Consider the following 13,892-nt stretch of genomic DNA (forward strand, 5'->3'; position numbering starts at 1 on the left):
AAAACTACCCTAGAAAGTACAGGGTAGCCATTCTTAAACATATTGATCTCAGGATCCCTTTGCAATCTTAAAAATTATCAAGGACCCTTAAAAACTTTTGTTTATGTTTTGAATTTTTTTCTAGAAAGTAAAGTATTTCATCTCAATGTAGATTTTTTTGGTTTGTTTTAAATTTTATTAGATTAAAAAATACTATCTAATGATAAATAGGTTGGTAAATAGTTAAATCTCAATATTTACCCTATTAGAAATTAAAACAGATCTTTAAACAATGTTGATTTATTATTGAATTTAAAAGTCATGGTGATAAACCTGTTACATCTGTACATAACTTATTTTTAGGAAAAATAACTATATTTCCCCTTAAAATTAGAAGAATATGGCATTGTTTACATTTTTACAGCTTTCTTGAATGTCTGTCTTGGTAGAAGACAATAGAGTTTCATATCTGCTTCTACATTCAGTTTATTGTGATACATTGTTTAAGTACAGTTAACTTATAAAGAAAATCCACCTCATACAGATATGTAGGAAGGAAAAGGGAGGTACTTTACTTGCAGGTAATTGTAGGTATTCATTTTTGATATTGTACCCAGATGCGACAAGTAGTAGTTAAAAGCTGGTACAATGTGAAATCTGAAACCATACCAATGAACTTTTCATACTCTTTTACGTTAAAATTCATAGGCCTGTCTTACATTTGTTGAATGGACCTTTTACCCATGCTTGATTTTGTAACATTATGCTTTGGTCAGTTGGAAAATACTAGTTCATTACGTTATGCAGAACCTACAAATATTGACACAACTATGACACAACCCAAGAAAAACCCACATTTTGTTTATATCACCATCCATCTCATTGGAAAAGTCTTTAAACAGTGGGGAGCTGTCAAACTTACAGTGGCAGATATAAGTTTCTAAAATTCTAATTTTTGCCTGAAAGCTCAAATTTTATCATTGGCAATAAATACCGTCAGTTGTTTCCCTTGAAATGACAAGCTTATTTTGCTTACTTTTGAGAAAATGTCTGCCAGATTCCCAAGTCTAAATAACCATAGTTTGTCAGTCATTCAAGTAAAAATGGTGTTCCATGAATAAAAAAGTGGCTAATTCAGCTCAACACTCAGATTCTTACACATCTGGTGGTGTAGCAGAAATGCTTTATACATTCTGATTTTGTCACACAGAATATTAAAGTTACGTACTCAAGGTTGATATTAGGTGAAAATAATTATTACTGCTTCATCAAGGACATTCTTTAGTGCAACTGACTTCTTTCATTTTTTTCCTTTTATGCCAGTTCAGGGCAGTCTAAGTTGATGTATGCTAAGGTGTCAGCAGTTTTACCCATCATTGCTCTGCAACATCAGTGCAAATGTTAACATAGTGAAAAAGACACATAATGTCTTAGTATTATTATGAAAATAGCTTTGACCCCGCAGACCCTCCACCCTGCAAACAGATCTTGGAAAGCACTGCTGGTATAAGGGATGTGGAACCAGTAAGTCTAATGGTGATGGTTCTTTCTATGAAACTGTGCTTTTTCTTTCTTGGGCTCTTGAAAATGATGCTAAGATGCACTGCATAGGATGAGAAACGGTATATTTGCATAGGCAAGCAGAGGAAACAGAGCAAAAGCCTATAACAAATGAGCTCTGCATCCATATATCAGCTGTTTTTCCAGAGGTTATAGTAGGCAGTTGTAGACCCTGATAAGACAGCCACATTACAGTCAAATAATCATAACATCAACCTATTTATCACTAGATAGTATTTTTTAATCTAATAAAATTTAAAGCAAGTCAAAAAAATCTAAAGTATCTTACTTTCTGAAAAAGGATTCAAAACAGTTTACAGTGAAATGCATATATACATTTGGGATAAGAAATGTATGGGGACAATGAATACATATGCATTTGGGGTATTTTACTTAAAATAAGAATTAAGAAAAACCAGTAGCTGAATAAAGGTAGCCTAGAAGAAGGTGTTAATAGTGGTTATGCTTGGATCATAGATGATTTATTTATTTATTTTGCTTATCTCTATTTTCTGACTTTGAGCAATGAGTAGATACTGCTTTTTTAACAAGAATAATAAGAAAAAGGGTTACTTTAAATGAAAAAAAATGAGCTGTAATTGTATCAGAAATCCAGAGCCAGATAGAAGTTACTATAAGTGAAAAATAAATGACTTTCTTGGACTAAAAGAATTTTAGAATTACAGAATTTGTTATAAACTTTAATAAAAAGCTAAGAATTTGGGTTGTAAAGGAGAATTTTTATCATACAGTGAATAATTCAATGGGACAAGAAGGAGCTCCATTTCATAACTTCCTAATACGTAGTACTCTTTAGGAGTGGGATCATTTTCTAACTCACAGTCGCTTCTGACCAACCAAATCTGACCTATGAAAACTTTGTTTTTAACCTATATACATTCCTTTTTGGCATAATTGCCTAATTGCCTGTAGGTGATCGAGTGTATACAAGACTGCTCCTGAAACAAAGGAGTGCTTCTCGAGCAGCAGATAACTTTTCAGAAATGTCTGCGGTGCACAGAAGGCAGTTTCAGGGAGAAGGGTGCAGTGTGCAAGCTGTGTGCCCTCGGTCCCGTCATTCAGCACCCACAGTTTACCTCATCTTCTATGAAATGAGGAAACTGAACAAGATTCTATCTAAGGTTTCTTTCCCTTCTAAGATTTTTTTCCTGACTCTGTCAAATGAGATCTTTGCTTGAGTTCAAGCTTTTTCCTCAACATCCCAATCATGATATTAACAAATATGTCTATGTGAAAAATTATTTTCACATTTTCCAATTTGTGTGTGTATGGGTATTTTTTTGTTTTTGTTAGAGACAGGGTCTTGCTCTGTCACCCAGGCCAGAATGCAGTGGCATGATCTTTGCTCACTATAAACTCAAACTGTTAAGTGATCCTCCTGCTTTGGCCTCCCAAAGCAGATTTGTGTTTAAATGATTAATTTTAATGTCATAGTACAGAAATTTACTACAATCCAATGGTATTTCCTTTTGCTTTTGAAAGGTAGTGATAACCTTTTCATATTAAACCTTAGACTAATAGAATGTCAAAGGTGAAAATCAGATTTTCTGGTTGAACAACTATTGCTTATTTTGTTGCCTTTTATATCATATTAACCTTCCTGGTTGCTTAATTAATAAATTGTTGTAAAACTCCTAGTTCTTAAGGTAATAAACTTGATACAGCATACTAATTTTTCATATTTTCCCCTGAGAAGTCTGGTTATCTCGTTGTCTTCCCCAAATCCTTCTTCAAAGTGCTGTGGGATAGACTTGCTCTTCCTACTTTGAAGTACAGAGATGACACTAAGAATTAGAAGCAGTGTCCAGTTTATGTGAGTAACAGAGCTGTAACAATAGGCCCCACTTTGCCAAATTTCCGTAAGAGTAAACATGACTCTAACTATGCTATTTCAGTCATCTTTATGCTTCCATTCATTTTGAAGTTTGTATAATGCTAAAAGGCACATGCTTATATCTTTTTAAAAATATGTATTTTATTGCTATAAAATAATAGTCTATTGAATAGACAGAACAGTCCTTTAGAAGTATAATAAAATATAATAATATAAAAATCCTTCATATTACCAGTATTTCTGGATTTATAGGCCCCTGGGGAGCTCACTTTCCCTTGCTGTCATAATTTTGAATCTTTTGCCCATACCCCTTAGATTTGACTTTAACTTTTCCAACCCTTCTTCCAGCCTTTGTGGCTTGCCACAGGTCATGGGAGAGAAGAGTGGGTGGGGTTCTATTTATGTATATCCTCCCAGTACTTCTATCTTTTACATTTTACCACTAGGACTAGCCGGTGGTGTCCTCTGTTCCCCCATGTCACCTCTTCCATCTCCCACTCAGGGGCATCTTGTGTGCAATGCCCAAATAGTGTGTAACTTTAGGAACAGAGGAGTGTGTTAAAAGCTAGAGGTGAGGAAGGGGAACTGGGAGAAGAGAAAGAAGACCATATATTTTGGGCACCCCTGGTTGCAATTGTTTCTAAATCAGCACTAAAAAGTTTGCTAAGGTGTACTTCAGATACGATGCTATGATAGTGTAGAACCTACTATTCTATGTGAAAATGTTTTCAAAGTCCACAGACAGTATTTTAAGTAAAATTTTAGAAAGCAATCCACCTGTAAATTGAAGATTTTAATGAAAATAAAGGAGGAGACACTGTGGCTTAGAGTTAAGGCATATGCCTAAAGTTAAAATCCCAGCTTATGTACTAACTGGATGTGTGAACCTTGACAAGTCATTCAAGCTCCATAAATTCATTTTTTGTATTCATAAAATGGTGATGATAAAAGTACTTATAATCACCTCATAGAATTGTTGGAGGATTTAGTTACATAATGGATATAAATGCATATAATGTGAACATTTAAGTAATAAATATTCACATTTCCTGAGAAAAATATATAATATTAAATAATGCCTGGACAGGTGGAGATCTAAGTCCAAACTTTATTTCAGAGCTTAACTTTTCATTCTGTGTTTTATGTTTTAAAGTACATTATAATTTAGTAAAGCTGTTTTCTGAGGGTAGTGAGAAAGGTGATCATTATGTAAGTGAAAGATTTTTTATATTGTCTTCCTCTTCTCCCTGGAAGAGATGATAAAATCAGTCCTCAGCCTTGATGTGAACATCACATACCTTGAGTTGGTGCTAACAAATTTTCTTCAACCTTTTTTCAAGCAGTGTCAGCTAAAGGGTGCCATTTGTCTATCACTCTTCTTTTTGGTTATTTATCTTAAAGATAAGAACATTAGTAAGCCATAAATGCCCATTTTGTAAAAACTGCATAGCTAGACAGATTTGCAATCCATATTAGGGTAATAATCCATCTGTTATGGAACTGGATCAATTTTGTAAATTAAGTAGATTAAAAGGGAGGAAAAAGGGCCAGGACTTTTCCCACAGTAAGCCTTTTCTCAGATGCTAAAAAGATTTGGGAAGGCTCAAACTATTTGCCATTCTTCCTCTCTTTGCTCAACTCAGAGAGAAGGCCAAATATCTGTTAAAAAGAGGGGTGGGTGCAGTTTTTTTTTTTTTAAATTCTTCAGGGTCTGATTGCTCCTGGAAGTTTCATATTTTTGACAGAGTTTATTGTTAAAACCTTTTGATGACTACCAGAACATTTCTACTGTTCTCACTGATCAGTTTAGTAAACGTGTGACTATGTTTGAATTTTCTTCTGCACTTAGCTCACTTTACTGTTATTTTCATCCTGTCTGTTAAAAAAAAAAAAATCTCCTGATGATTCTTCTAACAATGTGTGATTGGAATAATAACTTCACATGTTGAAGAGTTTTCTGCTGCAGCTGAGAGGCATGTAAATACAAGCTGCTTATTTGCAAGAAGCTTCCAGATTTGCAATATGATTGCTATGGAAACCACATAATGAAAACTTTATAACCATCTGTGTGGTTTGATGGATTTTACTGCATAGCTGAGCTGTTTTTGTTTACTGTTATTAAAATGTTGAATGGAATATATTAACTCACAAAGATTGACTATTTGAGGTATTAATTAGTATTGTACAATGACATTGTGCCTCAACACCAAAATAATACATATTTAATAATAAACCTAAATAAAAAAATATGTGAATGTATATATTTCTAATATATTATGAAGGTGATTATTGCCTAGAATTTTGGTCACTTGTTCTTACATATTTTTAAGAGCTTTATTCTATTAATAAATGAATATGTTAAGATTTATTTTTATGATTTTGTAATCCATTTGTTCATTCTGTATTTATCAAATATCTCCTTTGTGCCAAGTTCTATTCAAGGTTCAGTCTGAGGTTTTTTTCCCTGCCTAAGATTCAAAAACATACACCATATTTGATTTTGTTATCTTTTACATGGAAGCTATTTGTATTGTTAGCCAAGATAAAATGAGTTATTTAAATATTGTTAAGAAAAATTGATATAGGAAATGCATAAAGCTTTGGTTTAAAAATATCACTACCAGGTTTAAAATGGAAAAAGAAAGTGTCCTTAATGACCATCTCATCCTCTAAAATCTGCTTATTAAATGGCATCTTACATGGATTTCAATTTGGATATTTTATAGTAAACATTAATTCTTAAGTAAATACTTTTAATATCATTATTCTGATAATTTAAGAGTGCATATTTCTAAGGACAAAGCTCTCTGACACCAATATACAATCCAGAGCACATGTTACTGGCACTTAAGTTTTAATAAAATAAAAAATTCATAGTAACAAATACTTCTAAATTCATTGTTAACTTTGTCAAAGAGCAGAGTTTTTTCATTAAGTATTGTAATGAATTTTTATATGTTCATGCTGATTTGGGTGGTGAAATCTAAATCCCACAGTCTCTTTTTTTTTCTTTTTTTTGAGATGGAGCTTCACTCTTGCCTCCCAGGTTGGAGTGCAGTGGCGCGGTCTCAGCTCATTGCAACCTCCGCCTCCCGGGTTCAAGTGATTCTCCTACCTCAGTCTCCTGAGTAGCTGGGATTACAAACGCCTGCCACCATGCCATGCTAATTTTTGTATTTATAGTAGAGATGTGGTTTCGCCATGTTGGCCAGGCTTGTCTCGAACTCCTGACCTCAGGTGATCCACCCGCCTGGGCCTCTCAAAGTGCTGGGATTACAGGCATGACCGATCGTGCCCGGCCCCCACAGTCTCTTCTTAAAAGCCACGAATAGTACTTATTGTATTGATGCGGTTATAGCTTTTGACTGAGGACGAGTGCCTTTATCCATTTTTTAATTGATTTCTTACTATTGAATTTGTGACTAAATTAAAAGGGGAGTGGGTGCTATGGAAAGAAAGTGTGAAAAGTAAGGAAGGCTTTCTCCTTCACCTTTTACAAAATTATCTGTCAATAAAATGAGTAAGTTGGAATAATGACTGTAAACATCCCTTCTACCTTTAAAAATTTATATGGAAACACCCTATTAACCCATTTATTAAAGCTAGCCTTTAAGGTTTGGCATAAGTTTGGCATAACTATTGTTAAAAAGAAAAGAGACAGGATACTTTTTAAAAGAATGGTATACTTTTATTAGATCTTCTATATATTTGACTGAACCATATTAAATTGTCAGTGTTAGGTTTAACAACATGAATAAAATGCCAGATATTTTCAGGTGTCCCTTATATTGGAGTTGTCATTATTTTGTTTGAATTGAGTTACAGAAATTCAGAACAGTTATATTTGTCGTGTAAGTACAGCTACCCTCAAGCTTGATTGAAATGCTGATTTTGATTCATCCCCACTTAACATTTTCAGGAGACTCCTAAATTTCCACCTGTAGTCCTGACTGCTCTACCATACTTTGCAGTTGCCCAGACATGTTCTCTGGGTTGCCTCACCAATACATTAAATTCCTCCTGTTGAAAACACAACTCCTTGTGTTTCCCAGTAAGATAGATTATTTTGGCTATCCTCCTTTTAGTAATAATATGTCCATTGCTCAGTTAACTAAGCTCAAAACCTTAGCCATCCTTTGTTGCTCTTTTTACTAAAAGAGCATTCCTCCACATTCAGGCACAAAGCTTATCCATTCTGGTTCCTTTACCTCTTATAACCATCTCCTTTCCATTTCCTTTGCCCCTTCAGTTCAAGACTTCCTTCCGCTTTATCCACAGTAGTCTCTCTCCCCACCCCTTCTTTAGGCTGTCAGAGACAATGGGATCAGATGTCCATTCCTGAAGCATAGCTTCAGTCCTGCCCTTTTTCTGCTCAAAAAACCTTCTAAGGCTCTTACTGCCCACCAAATAAAAGCCTGAAGTCCATAACAAGATGTTCATGGCCCCTCAACAGCTGGTCCAAACTATGAGCGTAACTCCTACCCAGCTCTTCCCCATGTGTACCAGATTCTTTAGTCAAAATGAATATGAACGTGCCTTTTTCTTTTAAAGATCATACCTATCCCTCTGGAAATATCCTTCTTACCCTCTCTCCTTATTTAAACTCTCTCCATCCCTTGGAGCCTCCGTGGTACTCCCTAGTTGGGGGGTTTCTCTGCTGCACTTCTTCAGTGCTTTGTGTCTCACTTGTCAGGTTTAGGCCCCTTCAGCCTGTTTTCCTTTAAAGCTTGTCTTCTGTCCCATCTGTGCTGTCAGCTTCCTGTGAGCAGAGGCTTCCTGTTACTTTTACCTCCTTGGTAGATCTCCCCTGTCTCACAGTTAGTTAATATCCAGTGAAGATTGATTGATTGATCGATTGATTGAATAGTTACAATGACTACATTTATATATTTTGCATATTTTTCTTTAAAGTTTTAGGAGTTTTCTTGAAATTATGATTCTCTTTGAATCCAGTTTTTCTTTGGCATGCCATTTTTTTATATGTCCTGCCTTAAGTATTTCTAGGTTTGTATGTAAATCATTAGGTGAGGAAAAATAATGTAATAAGTATTTTTCTTGGTGTAAATGAATTAGTTTATTAAGTCTATTTAAAACTCTTCTCATTTAATTTTATCTTATTTATTTGTGTAATTTGGGGAAGGAATGGTATAGGTGAATGTGGAACAAATGTAAATGGAGTTCTGATTATATGTAGGATAAAGAACATTGACTTTATAATCACAAACTTAAGTTCGAATGACACACTTTGGAAGTTACTTCACCTTTTTGAGTCTCCGTAAATAAACTTGTCTGTAGAATGAGGATTAAAAATTATTTGTCTATGGGATTTTAACATCCAGCATTGTATATGACACATAATAGGTCCTTGGTATAATTTTGGGGGAATTACCTCAAAGGATGAGGATCATTATAGTATCTTCCTGTGAAGATTAAGTGAGAAAACATATGAAATTATATGATACTCAATAAATGATTTATAGGTTACCTGCATTTTTAATCACACATTTCTCATTGCTATATGATGTTTTAGGGACCATGATTTTATATATGATACTCCTGCCACAGTATAATGTGGTGTATCAGTATAATGCTGGGTGTTACTTTACTGGATTTAAGGGTTTTCCTGAAATTAAGATTGTTCCAGATGAGTTTCTAAAAGTATTTAAAACAAAACATGCAGTGCATTAGTACATATCTTAAATTCTGCCAAGCCAGTTGAAAAGGTTGCTATTTGGAAGTAGCTAGTATTTTATTGGAAAGTTGGAAAGTTTGCTATTTGGAAAGTTGGAAAGGTTGCTATTTGGCAGTAGCTACTATTTTATTTATTCAGTGTTAGATTGTTGAAAAAGGAATGTGAATCTTGAGTTGTTTTATTCTTTGAAAAATAATGTTTATGTGTTATAAACTTTTAGTTTTGCCTTTAAAATTGAGTGAGTACTGTATTGTTATCCCTGAGAAAACCCTTCAGTGTGCCATTGATAATGTTTATTTACAGAAGAAGAAGAGGACAGTGCTCCAGTGAAAGTGGAAGAACAAAGGAAGATGAGTCAGGATAGTGTTCATCACACCTCAGGTAATAAATTGTGTAGCTTCTTGGCAAACCTTATTTTGCTTTTGTTCACTTTCATTTTATCCATGTTCTTACTGTTCTAAAGATGTTTACACAGCTCCCCAAAGTTGCCTTGTTTGGCTTGGATATCTTATGGCTGATAAGCTGCTTAGTCCCATTTAGGATGCATGAAAACCACTTGAGAAGGATTTATAAAGTAAGCCAATTTACACAAGGTATTCCTTCCTGAATTACTTTGTAATGACTCAATTAGCTTTCATTTCTGCACAAAGGAGATTTAGTTGCATAAATTAGCTTATCATCATTGAGGAAGTGTCACTGCTAAAGGACAGTTTATAGATACAACATGCAGTTGCTGTCAAACCTATAAGAATGTAATATAGACATCTGTGTATACTTTGTGCTTGAGCAGAACAGACTTCTGCCATTCAGAGACTAACAGGGGACAACAAGTTGCCCAGGGGACTGGCAATGTAGACATCTCTGAAAAGGTCAACTTGACACAGGCTCTGACAATCGACCCACAGCTCTGTCTTCTTTGATAAAAATCAGATAAACTTAAGACCGCTAATTGATCTGCAGCCTGTTTAAATGTTGGCCATGCATATCTTCATTGCATATGATTAGCACAGAAAGCAAATGAATTGGGTAAGAAATGCCAGAGTCCAGTGACAGCAGCTTAAACATTGGAAAAGGACACTGGTGGCCTAAAAGGCTAGGAAGGATGTTCCCCTTATCCATTTCCACTTGGCACATATCCCCAAGTACTAATTATGAATGAGACTGGAAAAATAATTGCACACAGTCTGTACAAAATCACATGATACGGACAACTTTTCTTGCTTGTTGTTATTTCCAAATAGCAGGAGATAAACCATATCTGTAGTGCAAGCATGAGGTTAGTTTTGATAAATCAGCAATTATTTTACACGGAAAGAAGAGAAAGACTGCCTTCTTATCAGGACTTTACACCTCTTCATAGCCACATGTCAGCTGGGGCAAGGTCTGCCATATCATCTCTGTGTCTTGCATAAAGCTAGAGTTAGGGTCACCTTCCCCTCTCTGATATGTCCATACATCACTCTTTCAAGCTGTCAAGGCCGGGTGGACAAGAAGTGTGTGTTCAGGAAGTAGCTTTCCAGGGTCCTTCCTACTGTGACATGTGGAAAGGAAACAGAGGCCTGATTCTAGACCTGGACAGGAAAGCAGAAGTAGGTTGCTACAAAAGGTTTTGGTTGGTGTTTTTTCAGAAAGGAAGCGAGAACAAAATCATTACATGTTAGCACTCTAGTCCTATAAAATGCAGCTATAAAACACTGAGGCTTAGTGAAACCTTGAGGACTATGTTCAATAGTAATTGAAGTATATATGTTTTGGGTTATATATCATGAAACTTCTGCCAAAAACATGTAGTTTTCTTTTTAAGAAAATTTCAGTGCAGGTATAGAAAGTAGATACATACAGATGGTCCTTCCACAGATACAAATATTTTGGCTTAAAGCAATTGTATTTTTCAAAAGCCCTTTTAAAGTAAACATCTCCCAAATTTTTGCCTTTGAGGGTAGGAAAAAAAATCAGTTTTCCTCAAAGGAATGCAGTAAATAGATCTAGCCTTTCATGCAATAGCTATAAAACACTACAATAATTCTTATCTTTAGTGACATGAAATTCTTTTCAAGCAACAGTTTTAATGCTTTTGCATAGAAGTGACCTTTGCTCTTCCCTAGGCTGTCAAAGATGTAACACTAGAAGTTTGTTTGCCACGCAGGGCAGTGAGTTGACAAGGGTATTACTATCTTGCTGAGCATCACATGACATGAACTTCTAACCTTAGTCAAGAATGTTATATATTTTTCACATTGACTGATTTTACTAAACCCCCCCACCACAGACTTTTCTAATGTAAAGTATGTAAGCAAAAACAAAATTAATCTTGTGTTTCTTACAAGTTCCTTCACGTTCAAACTTATATATCTTGCAGATACGTGGGTGAGTATATACATAAAGATTCCATTTGATTTTTTTTGAACATTATAGAATATGTTTACCTTTCTAAAATAGTTTTTAAACCTTTTAACACCAAAGGAGAGATTCTCCACTATCTTATTCTCATATGTTTCATCCATGGTCATCATGTTTTTCATCTTTGCAAAGTATCTCCTCTGTCTACATGTTTCATAACAATTCTGTTAGCTTTGCCCAGTGAGTTCTTCTTGTATGTTTTTAAAAGCAGGAGTAAGAACATCGTTTTAATCTTTCACAGGCTGACTAATTAATTTTTTTCTTTCTTACCTTTTTTTAATCATTCATGCTTCTCAAGACAAGAAACATAATGTAGTTTTTTTTTGTAATTTTTAAAATATAGATCATGATATGGATAGAATAGGAAAATTAATCCATGTAGTAAAGACAACTAAACATACTTAATTTGTGCTTTAAAATGTATGTTTATGACATTTGCCTCATCCCATCTTTAAAAATACATATCTCAACTGGATTATTTTTCAGTGTTTAGGGGTGAACAGTGTTAACTTTTGCAAACCTGTGCTTTCGAGGCTGTCTGTGCTTAATTTTTTGTGTATGTTTAGCTACACTTTAAATTTTAAAAAGTAAGCTAGAGGAGATTGCTTCTCTTTAAGGAACAAGACTGTTCCTGATTTTTGTGTCCAGATTTCATATCAAGAATTCAAACATTACTTCCCTGAGACTAAGCCTAATAAATATATACTGCCAGGGTTTTTTTCCCCCCTACTTACAATTTTTTCTGCTTTGTAACTAGTATTGCATGCTGAAATAGATAGACTAGTAAATCATACATGTATGTAGCTGTGTGACATAAACAAATTATTTTTTAACAGAGCTCTCATATGGGACACAAATGAGGTTGGTCTTTGGGTAACATCATCATCAAGATTATAGAAAGCACAGTTGAAAATGCATCTTTTTCCCGGTATTGCCAAATCACTAGCTCTGTTGCCTCTTTACAGCAGTGAGATTTAATGAAATGCTCATGATGCACATCTAGGGAGAGATGCATCTTGCACACGGTGGGGGTCTCTCTTCCCCTCATGTGCTTCTGTAACTCCCATTAGTGTTAATGGGAGTTTCAGCAAGCATATCGAGGGGAAGAGGGACCCCAAAGTGATAAGGATTATGTGTTAGAAATCACCATACACTTTTCTTCTCCTTCTTTCTCTCCCGTCCCCTTTGAGAATCTATTGAATAAAAACTATTGTAAGAGAATCTGAAAAAAAGGAAGAGCAGCCTGGACAGCTGGGGAACGCAATGGGACAACATAGCTAAGCCAAAACCTCTACTCTAGTTTTTAGTCCAAGTTTTGTTTCTTCCACTTTTTTGGAGCAAGCCTAAGGCTGAGCAGCATGGGGAACACAGACTAAAGAAACCAGCCATTTAGATCCTTTTATCTCCTGGCCAGTTACTGTGGGGGAGGGCCTCGCATGTTACTGTGGGGGAAGGCCTTGCATGTGAAATGATGTCATCCTCTCTTTGCTCTAATTCCCTGACTTTTAAACTGACACTGACGGACTGCAAGGGGCACAACATTTGACCCATTTACCAGTTGATTTAATCTGACTAGAATGTTTCAACTTCTAAATCTCTATTTGTCTAAATAAGTGGTTTTTAAAGGAAATCAGTCACTTTATTATTAAGTGATTTTTTTTCTTTTAAAAAAATTGACAATGTTTGAAGTGATCTGGCCAGCTGCAGTGCCCTCTAGTGTCCATTTTTAGAATTTACTTAATACATGCTTTGGGGAAAAAAATGTAATGAAGAGTGGCCACAAGCATTGTTAGTTCTTGGTTGGATTCCCAAGCTTGTGTACATCCCTGCTGGTACATGATGAGTGCTCAAATGCTAGTGTGGAGAAGTCAATAAGGTTTCTATCTCTCCCACTGCCTCCTCCTTTCTCTTCCTCCTTCTCTCCCCACTCCCATCGTCCCTCGTTCTCTTTTTTAATTCTTAGAAAACAAGAGACAAAATTTAATAGAGGGATTTTACTAGGTTGTATATTTTCTAGTCCATCTTTATTTTCTTATAAGCGAAAAGTAGCATTCTATTTCCTAAATATTCAGACTCCATATTATTCAGATTATCTTTTTTTTGGCTTTAAAATATTTCTTAAAGAGAATTTTAAAATTTTCTAGCAAACGTAACACTTTGTGTAAATCACAAAAAAATGTGTAATAAGATGAACACCCTAATGACATGCTAATGTGACTAGTTGTGTTGGAATCACCAAAAAGCCTGCTGTTTGAGAGCCATGTAACAATACTGAGATGACAACCCTGGTCCAGCTTGTGTCTCCACAGTTATCCCCTCAGAATTCAAAGATGACATTCCAACGATGGAAGTCGTTAGCACGTATATATTCTGCCTGGCTAGTGAACACACGGACATCTTATTGAT

General features: G+C 35.1%; 1 protein-coding gene across 15 annotated transcripts in view; it reads left to right on the forward strand.

Moving 5' to 3' along the window:
• SKAP2 (src kinase associated phosphoprotein 2) overlaps nucleotides 1–13,892 on the forward strand; it is a 218,836-nt gene that overhangs the window by 176,444 nt on the left and 28,500 nt on the right. For all 15 annotated transcript variants that reach the window (XR_009215509.1, XR_009215510.1, XR_009215512.1 and 12 more), the window contains one exon: nucleotides 9,390–9,467. Coding sequence is in view for 2 of the 15 variants with exons in the window: in XM_032758872.2 (XP_032614763.1) it covers nucleotides 9,390–9,467 (78 nt within the window). In the remaining 13 variants the exon portion in view is untranslated. The remainder of the gene's footprint in view (nucleotides 1–9,389; nucleotides 9,468–13,892) is intronic.

This window comes from Hylobates moloch, unplaced genomic scaffold (genome assembly GCF_009828535.3).
Source record: "Hylobates moloch isolate HMO894 unplaced genomic scaffold, HMol_V3 SCAFFOLD_1, whole genome shotgun sequence".
Taxonomy (NCBI): domain Eukaryota; kingdom Metazoa; phylum Chordata; class Mammalia; order Primates; family Hylobatidae; genus Hylobates; species Hylobates moloch.